Below are 25,407 nucleotides of genomic sequence, written 5' to 3'. Positions count from 1 at the left end.
GGTCCCTTCCCAGAGTCCTTTTTTCAGGATGGATGTTACAAGAATGGTCCCAACCTCATCTTCAGTCCTAACTGGTGCACTGTGGCACTCATGGTCCTACTAGACTTACTCCATTTTCTGAGACAGACCTGAGATTTATGTGGAAGAGAGTGAAATCACTGGCCAGGTTTCGAGGCCTGTTCCACATCCTCCAAGATATCCACTCCAGCCACTGTGCCTACTGATCCCAGCCCAAACAAGTAGGTCTTAGAACTTTCCTTCTCGCTGCTCCCTTATTTTTCTGTAGCCAGGTAGATCTTGTCTTTCCTGAGCTCACTTCCAGAGCTGGGTCTCTCTTTCCTGCTCTTGCATCTCTGGGCCTTGGGGGCTAGAAAGGGGTCAAGTATTGGCAGCCACAACTCAGAACTCAGGCGCCCCAGTGGAGTCTTTAATTAGGCATGAGGCGGCAACGGGTCAGACAGGCCTTTCATCTTGGGCGCCCAGGAACTCTCCCTTCCACCCCCCCCCCCCAACCCCATTACACACAACCCTGTCACTTCCTGACCCTTGTCCAGGGAGAAACTGGGGTTGGGAGGGGAGGATCTTCATCAGTTAATCAGCCTCCCTACCTGGTAGGTCTCTGGTTACCCTCCTTAGGCTAAGGCAAGAGAAAGAAGATAGCTACCACAGGACCTGAAGGGTTCACAAACAAGAGCTTGGGTAGAATGAAGTCTTGTGGAGTCTCCCTAGGTATGGAGGCCTTGAGAATTTGAGGACAAGACTTCATTGGGACCAGGAAGGGTGGTGGCTAAGGGATCAGCATGAGGACCACACCCTAGAAAGATTCAATGGCCAGCAATGGTACAGCAAGCAGTGCTAACTCAGATTTCCTCTCCTCTCGCCTCCTTTCCCTTCATCTGCACCCAAAGGAAAAGACGCACCGAGAAATCAGAGCCAGATGAACTGGGTGGTTGAGGAGTTTATTTGGGAGAAGGGAATTTCTCATATTTGTTTTTCCTTGGAGGGGGGGAGTCTTCAAACAATACCGAAGGGCACAGGAAAGTAGGGGGTCTGGAGGGAAGAGAGAGGGGCCACAGTCAGACAACATGGCAACACACGATCACAGGCACTACCAACATCACAGACACAGCAGAGGGTACAGGATGGGGGCTCCAGACCCAGCCTCCAAGTATTCTGGGGCAGAGGGGAATGTGAAGGGAGAGAGTAGAGAAAGGGGAAGAGGGTGGGTCAGCCCCACAGACCTGTAGACTCTATCCTCTGATTATCTAGCTGTCTCTTGAGGGGGTGAGCAAGGGACATTTCTCTCTGGATCCCACCCTTCACCCTCTAAACCACAATACTTGGCTCTTCCCAGGTTACCTCAATTCCCAGGGTGCCATGTGCGTATTCTCTCTCCTGCGTTTAACACAACTCGTCTCACAGCTCCTAACTATGGTCACCCACACCTACTGCTCGAACCCTACTCATTTGAAAACAGATTTTCTTTGCTGCCCCATGACAGGAAGGGCTTCCATTCAGAGACCATCACACACTCCTCATACCCTTCATATGCCCATCTAGAACCCTGACAGGACCTCCTCTCAAGCCTACATCACTCCTGAACCCCAGTTCAAGCTCAAGTTCAAGTCTTGCCCAAGCTCTTTGCAATCAAACACAGACTCCTGCATGTTTCAATATACATTCCTTCTAGAGATGCTGGTTCCAACCCAAGCTGGCTCATTCTGGAGCCCACTGGATGTTAAAACCATGCCCCTCCTAAAACCGCTCCCTTGGGTCCCTTCCAACCCCCTTCCAGAATGCTGTAGAACACCATTTCCCTAAAAGGCTCCATGTCTAGTGTCTAGTATGTCTGGAACCCAGCTCTCTGCTGACTCTCCAGAGCTCTCTGCAGATCTCCTCCCATCACTCCACCTGGTTCACCCGTATCCTGTATCCCCACCCAATCTGCTGTCCTACTCTTGGGGTTGGATTTCCATTCAAGCTTCTGTTCAGGCGATGCTGGAGGAACCAAGGCTGGAGAGTCAGGAGGAGCAGAGGGAGACAAGTAAAGGAAAAGTCACATTGACCCTCCCCATGCAGCCAAGGTCTGGTCCCCTTCCTGTCCCCTTTCTAGAGCCCCCTTACCTCAAGGGACAGGGCTAGGGAACAGAGAGGGGCTGAGGAATGCAAGGTCAGGATAAGGGAGGAGCCCATTCAGGACTGGGCCCCTAGTGCATGGAGAAGTGGGTGAGGGTAGGGCTCAGACAGATAAATAGATATTTATATATAATATAATATATATATAAACAGCAAAGACAGGATCTCCTGGGTTGAGGGATGGAGACCTAGGGTATGGGGATAGGAAGGGGGCAGGTCTTCTCTTGAGCTCTTGCCCACCCATGGGGTCTTCGTGGGCTTCACTGACCTGTAGAGAGACAAAAGCCACAGAAAGGAGAAGTCCAGATGAGGGTGGTACCCTACAGTGAGGGTGACATCCCCAGGGAGGGATTGGGCCACAACACTTTTTCTTCTGCCTGTCATGTTTTCTTCTCTAACAGCTCTGGAATCAGCCTCATCCTAGCTGCTCTCACAATGAAGATATTACCAACCTTGTTCAAACTGGGTACCAAAGGAACAGTTGAGGTCCTCTCTCCTAATCAAAAAAGCCCATTAATCAGTACCGTTCTAGTCACTGTTGAAAATCAAAATAAATAACCCTTTCTTGGTGAGACTTACATCATTATTAGGGGAGACAAGTTTCACAGGATGAACAGGACATATTAGTGAATCACCTAATATAAAATGATAAGAGGCCAGGCATGGTGGTGCACACCTTTAATCTCAGCACTCAGGAGACGGAGGCAGGTGGATCACTGTGAGCTCAAGGCTAGCCTGGTCTACAGAGTGAGTCCCAAGATAGCCAATGCTATGGACTGAGACCTGTCACCCAAGAACAAAATTCTCTAAGTGGGGCTGTAGAGATGGCTCAGAAGTTAAGAGAGCTTGTCGCTCTTTCAGAGGACCCACATTTGACTCCCAGCACACATATTGGGTGGGTCACAACCATTTGTAACTTCAGCTCCAAGGAATCTGACCTTTCTCCTGGGCTCCATGGTCACTTGAACTCACATGCACATATTAACACACATATACATAATCAAATAAAATAAAATCATTTTTAAAAGGTGCTCTAAGTGATGTGTGTATAGCATGAATGAGCCTTGATTATACCTCCAATCTAGTGGAATACAGTCATGAACCATAAGTTAGCAATTAAAATTGCGATACGGAAAAACACAGGGTGTGATGAGATAACAGGGGGATTTGTTTTAGACAAATAATCACTGATTATGGAGTTGGAGGTATATGCCTGTGACCCCAGAATTTAGGAGGCAGAGGCATGAGGAAAACAAGTTTGAGGCCAGCCTGGGCTACATTAGTGGGACCCTAGCAAAACAAGGAGGTGGAGGCACAATCAGGAATTCAAGGTCATCCTTAGCTAACACAATGAGCTCCAGGCCAGCATGAGCTACCGGAGACCTGGTCTCAAAAATAACATCAACCATACAGCAAAGACAAAGCCGTCTGTGCAGCGTATGTGAGCCTTGTGACCACTCTGGAAAACGTTTGCCTTTTACTGAGATGCTACAACCGGCTTCTGAATACAGGACAGTGATTTCTGAATTTAGGAGGACAGTGGCCTAGCTGAATCCTCGTGGACGCTGGGGGTGGAACAGGTTGTAAATGGGATAGACTAGGCTCTTGCGAAGAGGGAAGATGAATGTGAAAAATGGAAAGTCTGGGCCTGAGTGACCTGGAAGTTGCCTTGTAAACCAGGCTGGTCTTGAACTTACAGAGCCCCACCTGTCTCTGACTCTCCAGTGCTGGGATTAAAGGCACTGGGACCACCACACCTGGCCAAGGACTTTTTGATTAATTAAAAAAGTGAGCTGCTTTAGAAGACTCTCCAACATGGCTCACCCACTAGCAAATCTATTCCCACCTAGGTGACACCACCTTTCTCTGAGACAGGATTTGGCTATACAGACCAAGCAGGACTCAAGAACTTGCAATCCCCGTGCCTCAGCCTCTCAAGTGCGGGGATTATATATGTGCTCCATCACGCCAGGCATTCATTTCTTTTATGGCCCAACAAGAAGGCATATGCATGTTTCCAAGGCCCCTGCCCTTCCCTTTTTCTTCATTTGAAATTCCACACCATCTCTTTCACTACAAGAGTTAAGGAGAGGGAGCAGCAGATCTACATCCTGCTCGTGCGCTGGTAACCCTCAAACCCCACCGTGCTTACCTTCCCCCATCTATCCGCTTTATCTCCTATTAGTTTATCAATCCTTTCGAAGACCCACCTCCCCTTCCCTACCTGGAAACTACACTACTTCCGTGACTCTCCACTGCTCAAGTGCTCCTACACTCCATTCATTGGCTATTCTGAACGCTGCTCCTTCCCCTTCCTTCTTTTGCTCTCCGCCCATTGGCTAGATTTTCCGCGTTCATTTCCCCCCCCCCCGCTTTTTGTAGTTTTGCCTGTCTATTGGTTACTTCAAGTTTCATTTCTAGTACCTCCCTGCCGCATCCGTCCATCCATCACTCACCAGATTACATCTGATTGGAGAAGGAGGTGGGCGCTCCCTGTGGGCCATAGCCTTGTTGCCCATAGTCGCCCTGAGGCCCGTAGCCACCGCCACCGCCACCCGCTGGCTGCCCGTAGTCGGGTTGGTAACCACCCTGAGGCCCGTAGGAGTCCTGGGGCCCATATCCTCCGGGGCCCTGCCCGTAGCCAGCATCGCCGTAGGCATCCCCAGGTGCTGGCTGCTTTTCCGGAGCGCCTGGAGGTGCGCGCATGAACGGGGCGGCCCAGCCTGTCTCTTTGAACACAAACCATAGGTTGCCAACCCAGAGGACCAGGTTCAGGAAGCCAAACACCTGCAGGGAGACAAGGCCAAACTGTTGTCCCTCACCCATTCATTACCTTGGCAGCCCCGGGCATTTTAAGACTGAGCAAACAGGAATAGGCATTTTTAGGGCTTAAATTCCAGAGTCTCCGTGACTATCAGTGTACAGAAAAATTTGGGACTGGGGCATGCATTTGTTAGAATTTAGATGTACAAGTATTTATTGAGCCTAGTGGCCCACAACTGTAATTCTAGGGAACTGGAGACAGGAAAATCAATTCAAGACTAGAGGCCAGCCTGGGCTACACGAGAGTCAGCCTCAAACAACTAATTTTTAGGGCAGGGGTGATGGTGCAAGACTTTTAATTCCAGTATTGAGGAGGCAGAGGCAGATGCATCTCTGTGAGCTTGAGGCCAGTCTGGTCTACAGAATGAGTTCCAGGACAACCAGGGCCATGTAGACAGACCCTGCCTCAAAAGAAGAAAAACATAATTTTAAAAATGTATTTAAGTACACACTTATTAAGTATACATGTTTATACATATACAAAATATAATAAATTCAAATTAGCAAAATATATAAGTATACATTTTAAATAAACACTAATTAATGTTTATGTACACATGTATGTACAAATTAGCACAGATGCATATGTATAAAACTTAGAAGTGTACATGTATAAAATATGTTGTGGGAGTCCCCCTCTGTGTGCTGTGATTACCATTAATGAATAAAGAAACTGCCTTGGCCTGTTGATAGAGCAGAACTTAGGTAGGAGGGGAAAACTAAACTGAATTCTGGGAGGAAGAAGGCAGAGTCAGGGAGACATCAAGAAGCCTCCAAATTCAGACATGCCAAATCTTTGCCGGTAAGCCACTGCCACATGGTGATACGCAGATCAATAGAAATGGGTTAAATTAGTATAAGAGTTAGCTAATAAGAAGCTAGAGCTAATGGACCAAGCAGTGTTTTAATTAATACAGTTTCTGTGTGATTATTTTGGTTCTGGGTGGCCGGGACAAACAAACAAGTAGCCCTCCTCTCTCTCTCTCTCTCTCTCTCTCTCTCTATATATATATATATATATATACACACACACATATTTTCTGAGACAGGGTCTCTCTATGCTCTATGTAGTATGTAGTTCTGGCTGTCCTGGCACTTGACTGGCCTTGAACTCAGATCTGCCTCTGCCTCCCAAATGCTTCTTGTGGTTGTTAAGACAGGGTTTTACTGTGTAGCCTGGCAATCTGGGAACTCACTATGTAGGCCAAGCTGGCCTCTGCTTCCCAAGCGATAGGAATTGAACTCACATTCTTAGGAAAAGCAGTAAGTGTTCTTAACCACTGAGCAATCCCTCCAGTCCCCTGTTTTCTTTTACTTTTTAAACAAATACCTTTATACTCTGGTTTCTCTTCAGATCGTATAAATCTTTTGCTTTTTACTAAACAAATATCCTTGGTTTAATTTCTCTCTCTCTATCTCTCTCATTTATTTATTAAGACAGGGTTTCTCTGTGTAGCTTTGGATCCTGTCCTGGAACTCACTCTGTAGACCAGGTTGTTCTTGAACTCAACAGAGATCCGCCTGCCTCTGCCTCCTGAGTACTGGTATTAAAGGCATGTGCCACCACTGCCCAGTGGGCTTTACTTTTTATTAAATTCATTTATTTATAGTGTGTGTGTGTGTGTGTGTGTGTATGTGTGTGTTTGAAAGTGCAAGAGACATGGTGTGCCTATTTGATTTTTATTTGTTTTTGATACAGGATTTTGTCATTTATCCCAGGATGGCTTGGAGCTCACTATGTAGGCTAGTCTGACTTTAAATTAGCCCTGGGGGTGGAGTAATGGCTCAGGGTTAAGAGGATTTAGGCTCAGTTCAATTTTGAGCACCCACATGATGGCTCCCAAACCCCTGTAACCCCAGTGTCTGGGCACCTGCACTCTCTTCTTTCTTAAGCTTTTTAGAGTCAAGGCTTCTCTCTGTAGCCCTGGTTATCTGAACTCGCTCTGTAGACCAGGCTGGCCTCGAACTCACAGAGATCCGCCTGCCTCTGCTTCCCGAGTACTGGGATTAAAGACCTGCACCATTATGTCTGGTTTCTGACACCCTCTTCTTAACCTCCATAGGCACCAAGAATGAAAGTGGTACACATACGCACATGTAAGCAAAACACTCATATGCGTAAAAAATAAATCTTTTTTAAAAAATTAGTGATTTAAGTGCTCGGTTTACAGGCATGTATTAACATTTCTGACTCTAAATAAATGCTTTTTTGTTTTGTTTTGATTGTTTTAGACAGGGTTTTTCTGTGTAGTCCTAGCTGACCTGGAACTCATTAGACCAGGTTGGCCTCAAGCTCACAGAGATCCATCTGCCTCTGCTCCCAAATGCTGAGATTAAAGATATATGCTACCATGCCTAGCTAAGTATATGTTCTTAAAGAAAAACAATTTAAAATTATAAATAAATATATCAAACATAAAATATTTTAAAAACAAAATGCTATATGCCATTTACTATTATGTCAAACCCTCTTCTGAGTACCTCAAACAATATTAGTTCACTTAAAGTTCCATGTTTGGACAGGAAGTAAGACCTACATTTTATTTTATTCTTTTTCTGAGACAGTTTGAAATGTTGCCCAGGTTGGCCCAGAACTCCTTGGCTCAAGTGTTTGGCCTTCTGCCTCTACTTGTCTAGTAGCTGAGACTACACACATGCACCACTACACCCAGTGCATATCCTCATTTTATTTTTAGTGTTTTTAGCTTTTTTCTTTTTTTCTTTTTCTTTTTCTTTTTTGAGACAAGATCTTGCTCTGCAGCCTAGGCTATCTTGGAACTCATTATATAACCCAGAGTCTCAAACTCTCGCCAGTCTTCCTGCCCCAGCCTCCTACCACACTTGGACTGTTATCTCCACTTTATTTTACTTTTTAAAAAGCCTTCAAATTTCGTTTAGGGATAAAGCGTTTTGGCCACACATATGCTTGTGTACCACCTGCATGCCTGGTCCTTGAGTAGATCAGAGAGGGTACAAGTTCCTTGGAACTAGGATTATGGAGTGGTCAGAGCCAAAGTGTGGGTGCTAGGAATTGAATCTCGGTGCTCTGCAAAAGCAGCAAGTGTTCCCCATCCTCCTGCAACCCTCCCCTGTGACAAGGTTTCCCTGTGTAGCCTTGGCTGTTCTGGAATGCGTTCTGTAGACCAGACTGGTCTCGAACTCACAGAGATCTGCTTGCCTCTGCCTCCCGAGTGCTGGGATTAAAGGCGTGTGCCAGTGCTGCCCAGCTGAGCAGCAAGTACTCTTTATCACTGAGCCATCTCTCCAACCCTTGATATGTCCATTTTATTTATTTATTTATTTTAATTAATTAATTTTTTAAAAAAATTATGTGTAGTGGTGTTTTGTCTGCATGAATGTCTGTGTGAGGGTGTCGGAACCCCTGGAACGGGAGTTACAGACAGATGTGAGCTGTCATGTAAGTGCCGGTTCTCGAATCTGCGTCCTCTGGAAGAGCAACCGGTGATCTTAACTACTGAACTTCCTCTCCAGCCTTGATATGTTTATTTTAAAGTCAAGTCCATAAAGGCTCAGTTACCCAAGATAACACAGTCAACAAGAGGCAGGAAAGAACAGTTCAAATCTTAGCATCTGCAATAGTGACATAGGATGCAATATTGTGTCAGGTTATTTCCTAAGCACTTTGTGTGGTGTGAATTCAGTGAGAACTCAGCTTTGGAGCAGGACCTATCATTATTAGCCTTCAATTACATGCTCAAAATGATCCCCCAAAAGGTTTGTCGCTAGCTGTAGGTCACAGAGCTTGCAAGTGAGAGGATCTATGTTCAGACTGATTCTAGCCAGTAGGGGGCGTCCAAGACGGGAACCATTTCAAGATAGTCTTTTCTTTTGCAGTTTCGGAAGCAAGTCCTGGGAGGATACTGAGTTTCAGGAGATTTGACCATACTGGGCTGGGTCCAGGTGTCCCGGCCTAATCTGAAGGGCCTCATGTTCCCCCCAATGGGGGACAGACAGAGTGTGCTATCCGAATGATTATAGTTGTTCAGCCTGCTTTTGTTGGCATGCCTCCTCCTGGGAGCCCCCGTGGATCTCCCGACTCTCCTCTCATCTTCTGTCTCCACCACTTTCCATCCCAGACTGTGTCCTTCAGCTTTTCTCTTCCCACCCAGCCAGCTTCCCAGGGCTTACCACTGAGGTGTTGAGTCCTGAAGTCACAGGGTCCCTCAGTTCCTTGCACGTGTTCCCTGTCTGGCGGCACACGGTCATCCCCTTGATAATGTCCTCTGGGTCCGTGGCCATCTTCACATCGGACAGGCCTTTGGCCCAAGCGGATGAGCTAACTAGCCACATGAAGGCAAACACTGCCGTGGCCAGGAAGTCCTAGGCAGGGGTGAGGAAGATGTCACTGTGAATGGACTGCTTCAAGTTGAGCCCCCAGCCCTTTTGAGGTGACACGCTTTTGTGGGAGGGGTCCTGCCTCTCTTCTGCCTTTGTAGTCTGCAAGCTCCCAGTGTGTTCAGCCTGAGTTCCTGTGAGTGTATATGATACAGAAGCTGTGGGAGTGTGCTAGTGTGGGTGCGGATGTTGAGGGAGGAACTAAGTCTGTGGGATGTTTCTGAATCTCTGAGAAGTGTGTCTTACCGCTTTTATTTGCATGTGGGAATATGTGTCATTTTATGTCTGGGATGAGGGTGTGAGAATATCTCTGTGTAGGAATCAGTGTCTGTGTGGCAGGGTGACATGTATTACTGTCACAGTGAACTTCAGTACTCCTTCCTTTGATCTAGTCTCTGTGGCTGTGTGAAAGATAGTAGGGTCAGGTTGTGGGCTGGTCTGGCATTCTGTGTGGGCTGTGCATATGTCTCTGCGACTTTATGCCTTCACAAGCCAGATGCCCACTGTCGAGTCATGGAGACAACAACAGTGTTGGGCTGCTTGGCAATGGGCCTGTCTTGGAGTCGGTTTGGCCTGTGAGTCTCATGCAGCCTCATGTCCCTGGTCAATGCATGTCAATTAGCTGTGGGGACTCACCATCATGGGTCCTTTGTTGTTCTCTCGGTATTTGTTCTGCAGGAAGATGTAGGTAGCCAGGGCCCCCATGGAATAGAGGAAGGCAAACACAGCCACGGTGACGAAGAATTCAGCTGACGAGGAGTAGTCCCCAACTAGGAAGACCTTGGTGGTGCCCCCTTTGCAGGTGGGTGCATCAAAGTACACTTGGTGCAGCCTGAAGAGAGAGGTGTGTAGGTGTGGCCCAGACTCTAAGAATCCTTTTCTCACCTTCCCAGCCATGGGCCTCCCAGATTGTTTCGAGGTCCCAGGAAGAGGAGGAAATGACCACACACTGAGCAGTGGCAATGTACCATTGGTTGCTGAAAACATCCTGGTAAGATATGTGGTATCCCTCCTCCACTGCAACCCAGGCACTTCTGCTTTTGAGTTTGTCCTAGAATGTACCAGGTATCGTATCTTTTCACTCTAGGGTCTTTGCATTGGCTGCATGTACTCTCTAACAGGAATGCTCTCCCCTTGTTTCTCAGCCCTTTGGAAGAGCACGTAAGCATGCTCTTCCTTAACATAGCTTCATGTCTTAGTCTTTTTTTTTTTCTGAGACAGGGTTTCCCTGTCTAACAGTCCTAGCTGTCCTGAAACTAGCTCTTGTAGACCAGGCTGGCCTCGAACTCACAGGGATTCACCTGCCTCTGCCTCCCGAGTGCTCGGATTAAAGGCGTGCACCACCACGGCCCGGCCTCATGTCTTATTCTTCCAGTTCCTTCAGACTTTTCTTAAGGATCACCTTCTCATTAAAGACTTCCTGCATCTCACTTTTAAAACTTTTTTTGGTGCTGATGATTGAACATAGGACCTTATGCATGTGTGCGTTTGTGTTTGAATGTGCATGTGTGTGCAGGTGCACATTTGTGGGTGTGTATGCAGTTGCACAGACTTGTGACAGATCGATTTTAACCTCATGTGTTGTTCCTCAGGTGCCATCACCCCTCTTTTTTAAACAGGGTCTCTCTCTGACTTGGAACTCGCCAATTACCCTAAGTTGGCTGTCCATGGTGTGCCAGGGATTCTGGCATAAGCCACCATGCTGGATTTGTTTAAGTGGGTTCTGGGGGTGAAGCTCAAGTCCTCATACCTGTAAGACAAGCACTTTACTGACAGAGCTATCTCCCCAGCTTGGGATTTACTATTTTCCCCTTGATTTTTTCTCCTGTAACTATGAGGGGGCAGGGCTTATTTCTTTTTCATTTACTGACAGATCCCAAGGGTCGGGGACAGTGCTGGCACCCATTAGGTTCTCAAGCAGTGTTTTTAGGGTGAAACACAGAGATGGGAACAGGCTTAGAGAAGTGCATTTGCTTGTATAGTCATGCAGCTAGTAGAGGAAGGACAGAGCTCCTGTGTGAATCCCATCTCCTCCTAAACAATCTTGACTCTTTTCTCTTTTTAGAGACTCTTTTTAGGTCCCTGAGATAAAATAAAAAATGTATGCGTGGCAGAGAAGCTAACAGCTGTGAAATAGGAAAAGATCGAAGAGTAGAGGGATATTGGAACAGGATGTATGAAGGGGGCACTCTGGGAAGGTGTCCTGTATCAAAGGCCTTCCCTGTGCTGTGATGGGGAAAGCCTCATGTGTGGGCAGAATAGAACTGGACTGGGAGCTCACAGCTCTGGCCTCAGGTTGGAGACTGGATCCCAAGACTGAGCAAAGAGAACTGGTGTCTCCTATAGCAGAGATCCCAAGCATGGAAGATGCTGGGGTGGGGGTGAGGGATTCATAGAGGGCTTCTGTGGCCTTTAGGGAATTCCCAAAAGGCTGGTTCTTATGCTGCCAACTACCCCTCACCCCTGCCCCCCAAACATCATGTGTGTGCCTCCCCCTTCTCCAAGGTACTTGAGATGGGACCCAAGGCATGCTAGACAAGTGCTTTGCCATTGAGCTACACCCTCAGTCCCCAAACTCTTTTCTCCTTGGCTTATGTGAATCTGGATAGCTCTGACGCTCGCTCTCTCTCAGGCCATGCTCTGCTGCTGTTTCCTGTTTCTATCACTGGTCGGGACCTGAGCTGTCTTCCCTCTCCCAACTGTGTGATCTTTTAGGCCTCCATTTACCTTTGGTGTTGCCCAACTCCCAATTCTTCCCCAAGCTCCTAACTCTGATTTCTTACACTTAACAAGCACACGCAGAGCACTTCTTGGTCCCAGACACTGCACTGAGTGCTTTACAAGTATCGACTTAGTGAAGATGTCCCATCCCCTTGTGGAGCATCAATATTATCTCTGTTTACAAACGAGGAACTTAGACTCAAACTGTGACATGATTTGGTGCAGTCGTCAAGGAAAGTCAAGCGAAACTGTGAGTCTGTCTCCCCATCCTTAAGACGTAGCCGTTCCTCCAGCTTGTCCTTACTCATGTACACCTGACACCTAGTACAATGCCGGCCACATGTTCAGGGCTCAGTAAACATCAGGAACCTCTAATTTGGTCCCAGGTTTTTCCATATCAATATAGCAAAACCCCTGCATGCAGATATGCTCCTAGTATTTATCTGCATCACTAGTTATTCTCTTTTGTTTGCTCTAATGTAGAGCCATGAGGACTGGGAATTTGATCTGCTTTAGTCACTGTTAAACTCCAGCACATTGAGAAGTAAATAATGTTAACTAGCATTATTTAAAAAGATGTCTTTTTAAATTTGAATTTAGTGTGTGCATGCCCACATGTATGTAGGTGTATGTTTGTCACAGCTCATGTGTGGAGGTCAGAGAATAATTTGCAGGGAGTCTTTTCTTTCTTTCTTTCTACCACATGTGATTTAGCGATCAAAGTCAAGTTGTCAGGCTTAGTGGCAAGTGCCTCTGTGTGCTAAGCCATTGCACTCCCCTTATTTGGAGACAAGGTCTCATTTTGTATCTGAGGGTAGCCTGGAACTCACCACAATCTTTCTGGCATAGCCTCCTAAGCGCTGGGATTACAAGCATTTGCTACCACACCCAGCAACGAACATTAATTGAGCATTTACTGCATTCCAGTGTACATATATGTATACGCTGGAATGTGTACGCTACACATGTAGCTCTCTCTTTCTCTCTCTGTATCCCAGTGCCAAGGCTGTGCAAGCTCTCTACCACTTTGCCCCAACTTTGCCATTTGCTTATGAATCTTACTTATTTCCTGTCTTGTGTTCCTTTTTTTTTTTTTGCCAGGATATAGCTAGAGAGGGTGACACCCTGTGTCTGTCTTGCACATCACATTGTCCTAGAGATCAGGAGCAGTGCCAGTTACACAGTAGCTGTTCAGCGCACGGGCAGTGATCCCAGTGGCTGTGACCTGTGTGTGCTGTACAATGGTCACAGGGAAGGATTGCTCGGACCCACCCTCACCCTGGCCCTGCCTCTCCCAGGTCTCAGGATACCAGGGCAGGGGCACACCTGAACGGGTACTCAAATTCAACTTCGATGTTGAGGGCACTCTCCGTCTTGTTGGCACACTCCACGCTCAGCCGAAGCTCTCCGTTGTAGCTGCCACATGTAGCAAAGGCGAAGATGGCAAAGACCTTGGGTAGCAGGGAAGGGGATGGCTGTAGTGAGCCTGTATGCATGTGGGAGGGAGTGCCCTCCTCTGGACAGATTGAGGGGGGCAGCAGAGACAGCAGCAGATGGAGAGGTCCCCACCCCCACCCCTCTAATCAGGGTTCACCGGGTCCTAGCACAAGCTGATTACAGGGGTGTGACTGTTTCTCTCTCCTTGTGTCTCTGCTTTTACCTCTGGGTGCTCTGGCTTCTCCCCTCCCCTTCCTTCCCCTGTCCCTTTTCCCCTTTCTTTTTCTCTCCTCTTCTGTCACTCATTGCATCTTTGTCTTTTGCATCTCTTTCTCTCAGTATCTGTGTTTCTATTCATGTTCTCCCCCATCATCTCTCTCTCTCTTTTTTTACACTCTGTGTAACTGTATGTCTCTGCACACTTGTTTCTTGGTCTGCCTGTCTGTTCTGCTCTGCCTGTCACAAGGTCTCTATGGCTCTCTGTCTCCCTTGTGCCCATTTCTGTATGTTGCTCTCTGTTTTCTCTTTTGGGTGTCCATCTATCTGTGCGTGCTTTTCTTTCCCCTACCACATTTTCTGCTTCACGCCCAGTTCTCTGGCTCTCATCTCTTTTTTCTTGGCATTTACATCACTGTCTCTACCATTCCCTGCCTCTCATTCTCTGTCTCCTTCACTGTCTCTGGATTTTTCTGGTTTTGCTTCTCTCTCTCTCTCTCTCTCTCTCTCTCTCTCTCTCTCTCTCTCTCAGCAGTCGGCTTCAGGCTCCACCTCCCATCCCTCCCTCCTTTAGTTCAAGAGAGGAGGTAGGACGTCACAATCTGCCACTCCACAACAGGGGTACCCTCGGCCTTATGTGACGTCATAGCCTATCTGTCCCCTGTCCTTAAACCCCTGGGACCTTACTCTAGAGCCCAATTCCCTCATCTCCTTCCACTCCAGTTCTTTTCTGGCTCCCTGACCCTCCAACACCCCTGCTCTTCTGGACCCCATTATCACCCTCTCTCCTTGCACTCCACCCATCCCACAACCCACACCACACTTACCCACTGCAGCACCTTCACGAAGCCAAGGGGCTCCTTGACCACCCGGAACTGACCCCCAGCCACCAGCTGAGGAGAAAAACAGTGGGGGGGGGGTCGTGGGAAATAGAGATGGAGGTGAGGGGCCAGGCTGCCAAGCAATGATCCCTGGGGATAGGGCATGTGACCCCCTAGAAGTGGGTGACTTATGGAGAGGAAGTGAGGAGGAGAAAATGACACTTTGGGGAAGGAGTAAACACCAGGGTCTCAGAGAAAACCCCCAGGGTTCAGGGGTGGTGAAGTGTGAGCTGATGAGTCACACGGCAGAGGTCGGGTGTAGAAAATAGATGGGGTCCAGACTAGTTAGGGAAGGAGAGTCTGAGCTGCTTAAAGGTGACTCAGAAAGGGAAAAGGGGAAAAGGTTGAGTGGAAGAAGATGGGGCTCATTCGAGTGGGGGAGGGGGCTCCGAGGGATGAAGGTGAGTCACAACAGCATAGGGGAGGGGTCTGCAGTGGTAAAGGTGAGTCAGATGATGTGTCTGAGGAGATGAGGGTGGGGAGGGGTCGCTACTGGTTAGGGAGGAAGCCAGTTCTGAGGTGATGAAGAAGGAGATGGCGGAGATGGTCTGGAATGATTAAGGAGGGAGAGAGCCGGGGCATGGATTCCCTGGATATGCACTGGGAATGAGGAGCCTGGGGGCTTTGGAGAGGCTAAATCGGATCGTCCCCCTAGATCTGCTGGGGGGAGGGGAGGGTGGTCATCTACCGGGGTGAAATCTCTGGGAGGGGCGGATGCCAGCCCTCCCCCACCCCGCCCCCACACCTTCTGTCGCTCTATTTCCTAGCTCATCTGCAGCCCCCCAAGTCTTCTTTTCATTTTCCCCTCCCCTACCCCTTTGCCCTCTTCCTAGACCCGGGCTCCCCTCTTCCTCCCCGCCGACAGTTCTTATGGGGCTCTGTCGGCCCCCTCTGCGGCAGTGAGGATAGTCCTCGATGCGGCAAAAAGCGCACTTCTTTTCTCCACCTTCCTCCCTCCCCTAGCCTGCTGCAGACCCCCCAGTCCCATCCCCGTCCCCAGTAACCAAATCCGCTACCCTGGCCAACACCTCTTAGGGTTGTAGGGGCTATAGCCACCGGGGCTCCAGCCAGCGCTGGGCTCTATCCACGGTGCTGAAGCGCATACCTGATTCACCACGTCCATGTCTGCCAGCAGCAGCATCAGCAATGCAGGGGGCGGAAGGTGCCTGCTAGCAAGGGCGGGCGCGGGGCGCGGCGGGGGCGGCGCGCGATCGTCGGAACAGCCCAGTCGGCGGCAGCCCCGCCCCTCTCACCCTGTCTCTCTTTCAGGCGAGCGCCTGCGCACCACGGTACCCCCCCCCCCCCCCGCCAGCTCGCCTGCAGCAATTCCATCCTGGAGGCTGGAATCCGTAAATCGTAAAGTGTAGGGTCCTTTCTGAAAGCATAGGTAGCGGTCTGGGGATAGGAGGACCGCTCAGTTCTATGATATTTTGCCAAGCCGAGTGCTGTGTTTGTTACAATGTGTTCACTCCTTTAATCCCTATATAGCAGTGACTATTAGTCCTGTTTTTACGGATGAGGAAAATGAGTCTCCAGAGAGATTGTGACTTGCACAAGGTCACACAGTTAGTAATCAGCGGTGTTCAGAGTCTCTGCAGGTTAAAAGACAGTTCAAGGTCCAGAGGATTCCTTTTGGAAAATCTACATTTTTAAGCACATCCCCAAACTCTAACCACCTCAATTTTTCTCTTTTTCTTGGTCAAATTATTGCCTACTCTAACTCTGTACTTCACCTTCGGCTTTTTCCTTGATCCTCTCTTTTAATACATTGATTGTGTGTTAGCCCTTTTTCTTGTAAAACTCCATTGATTTAGTATGGGTAGAGAGATGGAGGGAAGGAAGGGGGGCTCTAGAGTATAGGCCTGGAGATGAAAGGACGACTTGCCAGAGTAGGCTCTCTCTCGACACTGTGTGGGGCCTCCATCTCTTAATGGACTACCCTCTTTCGTGATACTAAAACCAGGCTCATCAAGGTCAGTGATGATTGCCATGTTACAAAATCCGAGGGCTAAAATACAGTTGAGGTTATGATGGTCAACCTCCCATTAAGAAATGCGTTAAAAAGCACTAAGATACTAAGTGCTAACCTATGAGTACATCAACTTACACAGGTAATAAAAGAAGATGGATAACAGTGTCAGCAACAGAAAAGAACACCGTTCCATACCTCTCTGTATCTTTGAATGTCTAAATATTTGGATGGATGCCATTTATTTATTTATTTTTGAGATAGGATTTCACATAGCCCAGGTTGGCCTTGAACTTCATGGGTAGTGGAGGATGACATTAAATTTCTTTCTTTTTCGTTTTTTGGTTTTTTGAGACAGGGTTTCTTGGTAGCTCTGGAGCCTGTCCTGAAACTAGCTCTTATAGACCAGACTGGCCTCGAACTCACAGAGATCCGCCTGCTTCTGCCTCCCGAGTGCTGGGATTAAAGGCGTGTGCCACCACCGCCCAGCTAGACGTTATAAATTTCTTATTCTCTTTCTTCTACTTCCCAGATGCTGGAATTATAGGCATGTATTATCATGCTAGTTCTGAATTTTTTATTTGTTTGTTTGTTTTGTTTTTTATTCTTATTTTTTTCTAGACAAGGTTTCTCTGTATAACAATCTTGGCTATAAATTTATAGATCAGACTGGCCTTGAACTCAGAGATTCTCCTGCCTGTACCTCACAAGTGCTGGGATTAAAGGCATACGCCACCATAGCTAAACTAGCTATGGCTTTTATACTTTTTTTGTTACATTGAATTATTTACTGTGTGTATGTGTGTATGCACAAGGGGAGGTCATAAAACAGCTTGTGAGAATCAGTTCTTGGATCCTGAGGATCCAACTCAGGTCTTCAGGCTTGGTGCCGATCACTTTTACCTGATGAGCCATCTCCCTAGCCCCCATATATATTTTATTTTATTTTACTTTTTTTGAGACAGTGTCTCTCTGTATAGCTCCGGCTGTCCTGGAACTCCCTGTGTAGACCAGGCTGGCCTTGAACTCACAGAGATCTGCCTGCCTCTGCCTCCTGAATGCTAGGAATAAGGCTTGCACCGCCATGCCTGGCCCCTATATTTATTTTTAAAAGTACAAGTATGTAATAGATATTTCCCAATTGTTTGAGTTTTGTCTCTCAATTGCTTGAATCTCATTTCTAATATTTACTCCTGTTTGACCTTAGACATGTAAAATGTTTTAAAATATTTTATGTAGCGTTTTCATACTTATTAAAAAAGATAATCAACTATAATGCACTTAGTCCAGGGATCAAGACATGGTTCATTTTGCTTCCTTTACAGTCCTGGAATTCACTGACTTCTCACCAAGCCCCTTGTTAGCTTCCCTGGCTAGGGAAACTATCACTTCTGCCAATTTTAGCATCTCTACTCTTGCCTCCAGCTTGTTTGCAGCATATCACCAGAGCATCTATTTCAAATGCATAGTTAACTATGTCACTACCTTACTCAACTCTTTCCTATGGTTCCCATGCTTTTCGATATAAAAACCAGGTATCTTAGATACCTGGCATTCAAGACTGCTTGATCTGAACTCCACGCTTAGTTCTCAGTAGTCTATGGTCACTTTCTATGCCTTCCCCCTGACGACTTCTTCTTCTTCTTCTTCTTCTTCTTCTTCTTCTTCTTCTTCTTCTTCTTCTTCTTCTTCTTCTTCTTCTTCTTCTTCTTCTTCTCTCTTCTCCTTCTCCTTCTCCTTCTCCTTCTCCTCCTCCTCCTCCTCCTCCTCCTCCTCCTCCTCCTCCTCCTTCTTCTCTTTTTTGTTTTTGTTTTTGTTTTTGTTTTTCGAGACAGGGTTTCTCTGTAGCTTTGGAGCCTGTCCTGGAACTTGCTCTGTAGGCCAGGCTGACCTCTAACTCACAGAGATCCGCCTGCCTCTGCTTCCCAAGTGCTGGGATAAAAGGCGTGTGCCACTACCGCCCGGCCTAACTTGCTCTTTTATCAAACACCAACCCAATTACTTCAAGCCCTTGTTTCAATGCCAGTATAATTGTGTGGTGTTTAGAGAACCAGTCTTCGATTGTGGTTCCCCCCAAATTTCCTGGCTTGGTTGATCCAAAAGATACAAATAAGAACCCCCCCCCCCCGTTTCAAGAGTCGGGAGGGATCCATTTTAGAGCGGTCGCATCTGACCTCATTCACTATGCTATGTGCAATTCCTTTGCAGTGGAGCCGACTCCCACTTTAGATAAACCTTGTCATATGTCTAAGCCACCTTAGTTTGTCCCGAGGGAAACCAGCAAGGCACCTGGCACACACCAAATGCCTGATAAGCTTTCCCTGAATGAATGAGACCCCCAAAGGCAGAGCCAGAAGCAGAAAGAGGGGCTCAGGCATCTGTGTGGGAGGAGAGTTACTCTCAGCTGTTTCAGGAAGATCAAGGGGGCTCGGAATCGGTTCCCTGGAGCTAGAAGCACCACAGTTTGCTGTCACCTACAATTTCTACTGATGGATTTAGGCTTTCGTTCTTTTTCTCAGGCAGATGGGAAATGGGAGACACTTGATACCAATTTAACATTCCCAAAATTCTTGATGAGGACATTTCTGCTTAAGTTACCAGGTTAACTGTAAGCTCTAGGCCTCCTCTCTGTCAAGACTTCTACAGTCTGTCCTTCTTCAGGCTGACCTGACTGATGAGCCCCTTGGAATGCCTCTGCCCTTTCCTACTATCCGGATACCCAGTGTCTCCTCTCTTCCCTCCCCCTATCTGCCCGGTGCCCTCCTTCTCCCCCACCTCCACTCTGTCTCCAGCTTTTTTTGGCTGCTGTCTCTTTCTCCTCCTCCTCCCTCCTTCCATGACGCTGAATAATCAGGCCTAGCTGTCCTGGTTTCTGGAAATACTCATGTGTGGGCAGTGGCTCAGGGATGCAATAAGGGATGGATGGAAACGGCTGGGCTGCCCCAGACTGCCAGCGCAAAGACACTAACATCCAACAGTGTGTGCTCAATGCTTGCCTCCTTCTGGGCGAAGGAAGGGCAGGGGGTTTATTGAGCAGTGGATGAGGGGTAAGACTTTAGAGGGCATGAACGCAGGCCATCTCATCTCCCAGGTCCTCTTCATCAAAGCGGGAAAGAATAGACTCTTCATCACTATAAAGGGAGGCGGTTCTCTGTGCCAGCAGGTCACTGGCAGCACTGTCCATCTCATCCAGTGTCAGGTGGCATGCATCTGCAATCTCCTTCTTGGCCAGGGCCACAAATCGTGGGTCTTGGGCAAAGAGACCTAGGCCTTCAGAGATGAGCACCTGGGGCGGGGATGAAGGGGGAATAGTGTTGACCGATGGCACAATGAACAGAGTGGTCACTGTGAAGCGGTGTGCTAATGGTAGCATTCAGGGGAACAAGGTCAAGTACAGTGTACCGAGAAGAGGGGTTTCAACATGCTTGACACAGAATCTGGCCACTCCTGTTGCCTTTCCCCAGCTCTGCCCTTCTACTCCAGCCCCTTCCCCCATAACCATCAGGACTCACAGCCTCCACCAAACTGTCGGCACTGCCTCTCTTGCGGTGGCTGGGATCTGAATGTGCTCCAGGCACTTGCAGACAGGTGAAGGTACGCAGTGGTCCACTGAGTTTGTTGAGGTACCCCTCACCCACTGTGGCGTCCTCCACCAGCAACAGGGGGGCATATAGCAGCCGTCCCTTCTGAGGAGGGGCTGCCCAGGAACCCTGGATCAGAATAAAGGCCAGAGGGGGCAAGGATTGATGAGCATGAGAGTCTAGTTCCGTCCCTTTTCTCTAATAAACACAACTGTAGTTACACTGAATGAATGTAATTCAGAGGAGAAATAAATGACTTCTTTATTTGTGGGAATCAAACTGAGTCATAAACATGCTAAGCAAATGCTTCACCACTGAGCTCCATCCCCAGCTCCAGACTTGAGTTTATGTCCTAGTACAGAAAGCCTTTGTTTGTGTGCATTATGTGTGATCTATCTATCTATCTATCTATCTATCTATCTATCTATCTATCTATCTATCTATCTATCTATCTACTATCTATCTATCTATCTATCTATCTATCTATCTATCTACTATCTATCTATCTATCTATCTATCTATCTACTATCTATCTATCTACTATCTATCTATCTATCTATCTATCTATCTATCTATCTATCTATCTGAGACTCTATTATCAAGGTGGTGTGGGAGGTCCTTCTGTCTACATGTTGATTTTATTGATTAATGAATAAAGAAAACTGGCTTGGCCTATAGCGTGGGAGGAGGAAGGCGGAGTCAGAGAGAAGCGATTGAGCCGCCGGAGACAGACGCTGGGAACTTTAGCTGGTGAGACACAGCCACGGGGAGATACACAGATTACTAGAAATAGGATAAATTAAGATGTAACAGTTAACCAATAAGATGCTAGAGCTAATGGGCCAAGCAGTGATTTAAATAATATAGTTTCTGTGTGGTTATTTCGGTTCTGGGCAGCTGGGTTGAACAAGCGGCCTCCCTTCAACATCAAGACCTGTAATTTACTATGTAGCCCAGGTTGATCTCAAATTTGCAGCAATTCTCCTGTACCAGCCTCTCAAGCGCTGGGATTATAGGCATGAACCACCCATCTAGCTGTTTTGGTTCTTTTGAAACACAGTCTCATGTGACCCAGGCTAGCCTCCTTTCTATATGTAGCCGAGGAGAACTTCCAATTCCTGATCCTCCTGTGCCTACCTCCAAAGTGATAGAATTATAGGTATGTGTCATCATATCCAACTCAAAAATCTGGGTTTAAATGTCAGTTGTGTATGTGTGTATATGTTGAGGGGGGTGTTAACCCTAACTCCAAGTGGAGCGGAGACAGGAGGATCACTGGAGATTGCTGGCTTCCAGCCTAGCCAAGAAAATGTGAGCCCTCGGTTCAGTGAAAGAGCCTACTTCAAAGTAATAGGTGGAGTCAAATGGAGGAGGACACTGACACCCTCTTGTGAACTCTGCACACCCCCATGGGTGAGTGTATCCACATGCTCACAAGCACACAGACACAAGAAGGCACGTATACACATACAAAAATAATAAATGAATAAATAAGTATTGTCTTTTTAAAATGTCAGCGTTGCTGCTTACTAGCTATGTGATCACAGGAGATAAACTTCTCTGAGCCTCAGTTTCCTCACCTGTAAACTGGGGATTGTAAACCCATTTCCTAAGTACAGTGGGGATTATGTGTGGTCCTTTAAGTGTCCTATTCCCCAGAAGTCCCTGAAATGTAGTATGATTGTAATATTCAGCCTAAGAGGTTATCTCCCTGAAGACCACAGTGTCCCTTCTCACCTGAGCCCTGCCTGGTCCTGAGGTCCGTCCACGGTGGTAGGTGCCTGGGATGGGTAAATCTTCACAACTGCCCTGCTGTTGCAGACACTGGATGGTGAAGGAGGGCTTCCGACCTGGTGGGCAAAGAGCCATTGCAATTCCTCTCTTGCTCCGTTCTGCTAGCCCTTTGGGTTCCATAGGGTCCATGTCTGCTTACCTGCAGGTGTTGGGGGCAGCAGACGTCGACGTGGTATGTGGTGCCCATTTACATGTCGCTGGGGCTGGTGAGGTGGCAAACGGACTGGGTTCGGGGGAGTCTCTCCCTGCTCATCCGGGTAGGGGGTCCTGTGGGGAAGGCAGAGCTAGCAGTGAACTCATCTGGGACTCAGAGTTGGGGTATCAACACTCCTGCCCTCCCCGGCAAGACCCATGTGATGTGGCCAGGGTACCAGTCAGAGACTTCCTGTTCCTCATTCTGATTGTCCTGCTCTTGAACTCCCTTGAGCTGAGAACTTCCTTCCTCTGGGATAGGGAACATGAAAACCCCAGAGCTTCTCCTGGGGAAGTGATGCATATTAATTAGACCAGGTCCCACCCGCCCCCCATATGTGACCCAAGGCTCTTCTTATCCCATGCATGTCCCCTTCTCTGTGCAAATACTAGGATTTACAGTTACTTTTAAACAAGGTCTTACTAGGTAATTCTGGCTGATCTGGAACTCACTCTGTAGACCAGACTGGCCTTGAACTCACAGAGAGCTGTTTCTGTCTGCCTACTGTGTGCTGGGATTAAAGGCATGCACCAGGACACTTGATTTGCATTAATCTTTTGCACCACATGTCTCACGTTTTCTTGCTATTCTCTTTCCCACATTCTCACGTTTTCTTGCTAGTCTCTTTTCACCTTCTATTGCCATTTGAGCCCTTCATTTATCTTTGTCTTTTTTTTAAAATATTTATTTATTTATTATGTATACACTATTCTGTCTGTGTGTATGTCTACAGGCCAGAAGAGGGCACCAGACCTCATTACAGATGGTTGTGAGCCACCATGTGGTTGCCGGGAATTGAACTCAGGACCTTTGGAAGAGCAGGCAATGCTCTTAACCACTGAGCCATCTCTCCAGCCCGTCTTTTTTTTTTTTTAAACAGCTTCTCAAACTCCCTATACTGCCAAGGATGGCCTTAAACTCTGGCTCCCACTGCCTTCACCTCCCAAGTGCTAAGATTACTACTGTGGCCCACCGCATTTGACTCTCACTTGAGCCCCGGAAACACATCTGTCCTTCCCGAATTTCTTCTTGAAGGTCTCTAGCGCTTGTCCCATCTCATCCAGCACCGTGTCTAGTCTTTCTTCATTCTCACAACCTTCCCCAGAAGCTTGACCATACCTGTGGAGCTGGGATCCAGCCTGGAGCACACTGGGCTGCTTGGAGTTGGCAACCACTCTATCATCATCACTAGGACCAAGTGAGAGAGAGTCTGGGAGTTTCTCCCTCACAGGTAGAGACCCTGAAATCCTCGAACTCCGTCGAGATTGGGCCTGGGAGTCTGTGGAGTCCTGAGGGGAAATTACTTGACTGAGTGCTTTATCAATGCAATGCCTAAGTTACTTGATCAGTATTGCCCTCACAGGGCCATGGGGACCATCACTCCTTAGGGGCTGAATCTGGCTCTTGTTCTCCAACAGTTAGTGATCAGTATTGAATAGTTTTCCATTGTAGAGGCGACTTCTCCCCAGACACAGTACTGAATTCACTTAGGAGTCTGAGGGAGCATTTTACAGTCAAGAGTTTTGAGGGAAGTAGAAACTTGTCCTCACTTTGTATGTTTCTGGGTTGCTCTCAGCTTCCTCCTTCTCAGCCTCCTGACCCACTGCCTCTTCTTCTTCCTCCTCCTCAGTGTCATAGGTGAGGGCCTGTCGCATCTCAGGACCCAAGTCCTGAAGACTTCTTAGACCAGCCTGTCGGGATGGGTGGAAAAAGAAGGGTCTAAATAGCCCCTCTGTGAGCTTGCTTCCCATGCAGAAGTGTGTGTGTGTCAGGGCTCTGAGGTTCCCTTGACCCTCTGTGCAGCCTAGGTCTCAGTTTTTTCCTCTGTGACATGGGTTTCACCCCAGGCCCTGTTTTTAAGACCTGAAGGACGGAAGATGTGCTCTCTGGGGCCTCTGTTCCTAGGAGCCCCTTTTCTTTCCTTCTCCGGAATTTTCGGAAATAATCTTGGATCAGAAATGTGGCATAAAATTTGCCCACTGTGACTTCCTCCTCTGGGACAAGAAAAGAGGGCAGTTACACAGGGTTCCACTGCTACTGCCTCCCCAGTTCCTACCTACCAGCAATAGTCTGGGCAGGCAATTAAGGAATTGGGGATGGGCAGCTCACCATCTGGAGGGGGAATGACCTCATCCAACAATTTCTGCTTTATCCGCTTCCAGATCTTTTTGATGACCATCCGAAGCTCCTGGTTGGCTTGATCCAGGTTCCCTGCAATGCAGGAGAGTGTGAAGTAGGGGAAGTGGAAGTGCTGGAGCTGCTCCTCATTGTTGGTGAAGTGGAGGGGGGGCTTTACTTTGAAGCTTCACATTGCTGCTCTCAGATCAGATAGGGTGTGGAAGCAGGCTGGCAAAGCCAAAGTCACCCGTTTTGAGATTCCAAGTTAGGAGACACATATCTGTCTTTGCATTTGCTCCCTGAACCCTCCCCAGGGACCCTTTCACTCCTGCTCCTCCTCTCCCCCACACCTTCTGTCTTGATCTTCAGGGATGTCCGCACCAGGGCAAATAGTGTAGCGTTGAATGTCACTGTTCCATCTGAGTTGAGGGGCACATTCATTGCCACAAGTCTCTGTAAACACCAGAGACATAGAACCCACTTTGGGAAAATGCTAGGCACACTCTAAGTGCCCAGGGTAGAAATCTTTGTGGATGCAGCCATATACCCATCCCTACCAAAGGCAAGTCCCTTTCCCTTCCCATAAAGTATAGCGCCTTCTTGGAGATCAACAGTTGAGTGGTGGGGGGCAGGTGCACAGACCTTGCAGGCTACTCGGTGTGGGCACAACTTTCCAAATCCCAGTGGGGGCTGGATACGTCTCAGCAGGGCTACAACATCCAGGTGCTTGATACGGCCCCTGGGGCAGTCAGGGAGGGGCCACTGGATCACCAGTACTCACTCCTTTAGGCTTTTCTTAAGCCCCACCCCAAGCAAATCATTACCTCCCAAACCAACACCTCAAGGCTTTCCAGGGAAGAACACAGATGGGGAGGACAGAGGGTGGGGCAGTGGAAACTTCTTTATTACTGGGTAATGGAATGTGTGGATCTGAAGTTCTAGGATTAGGGGGCTATGGAGGGCAACACATTATCTCTAGGATTCTAGGCACTAAGGTAGAGGCTATACTTGGCTCCAGGGTCATATTCAGACCAGATCCTCTTGAATTCATCAAGGTGATGGGGGCCCAAAATAGACCAATCTCTGGTTAGATAGTCAAAGTTGTCCATGATCACAGCCACAAAGAGATTTATAATCTGTGGGACAAGGAGCAAGCAGAGTTAAATAAAGGGCCAGAGCTGG

The 25,407-nt window shown here is 47.8% G+C and overlaps 2 protein-coding genes across 2 annotated transcripts in view; both read right to left on the bottom strand.

Annotated features, from left to right (window-relative positions):
• Positions 1–940: 940 nt before the first annotated feature.
• Positions 941–15,777, bottom strand: Syp (synaptophysin). The gene is made up of 7 exons (XM_087903217.1): positions 15,676–15,777; positions 14,517–14,582; positions 13,363–13,487; positions 9,952–10,147; positions 9,109–9,300; positions 4,593–4,923; positions 941–2,404 (listed from the first exon to the last, which is right to left on the bottom strand). Exons 1-6 carry the CDS (start codon positions 15,709–15,711, stop codon positions 4,597–4,599), a joined length of 942 nt encoding a protein of 313 aa, XP_087759343.1. The 5' UTR covers positions 15,712–15,777; the 3' UTR covers positions 941–2,404; positions 4,593–4,596.
• A 3,740-nt stretch (positions 15,778–19,517) lies between these two features.
• Positions 19,518–25,407, bottom strand: part of Cacna1f (calcium voltage-gated channel subunit alpha1 F) — a 28,696-nt gene continuing 22,806 nt past the window's right edge. The window contains 12 exon segments of the mRNA XM_087902641.1: positions 19,518–19,825; positions 20,052–20,249; positions 21,858–21,970; positions 22,054–22,181; positions 22,286–22,393; positions 23,227–23,396; positions 23,658–23,798; positions 23,971–24,101; positions 24,217–24,318; positions 24,576–24,678; positions 24,868–24,964; positions 25,234–25,361. Of these exon segments, the coding sequence (XP_087758767.1) occupies positions 19,595–19,825; positions 20,052–20,249; positions 21,858–21,970; positions 22,054–22,181; positions 22,286–22,393; positions 23,227–23,396; positions 23,658–23,798; positions 23,971–24,101; positions 24,217–24,318; positions 24,576–24,678; positions 24,868–24,964; positions 25,234–25,361 (1,650 nt within the window). The 3' untranslated portion in view covers positions 19,518–19,594.

Source organism: Myodes glareolus, chromosome X (assembly GCF_982192425.1).
Source record: "Myodes glareolus chromosome X, mMyoGla1.1, whole genome shotgun sequence".
NCBI classification, from domain to species: domain Eukaryota; kingdom Metazoa; phylum Chordata; class Mammalia; order Rodentia; family Cricetidae; genus Myodes; species Myodes glareolus.
This window is presented reverse-complemented; position numbering and strand designations above follow the sequence as displayed.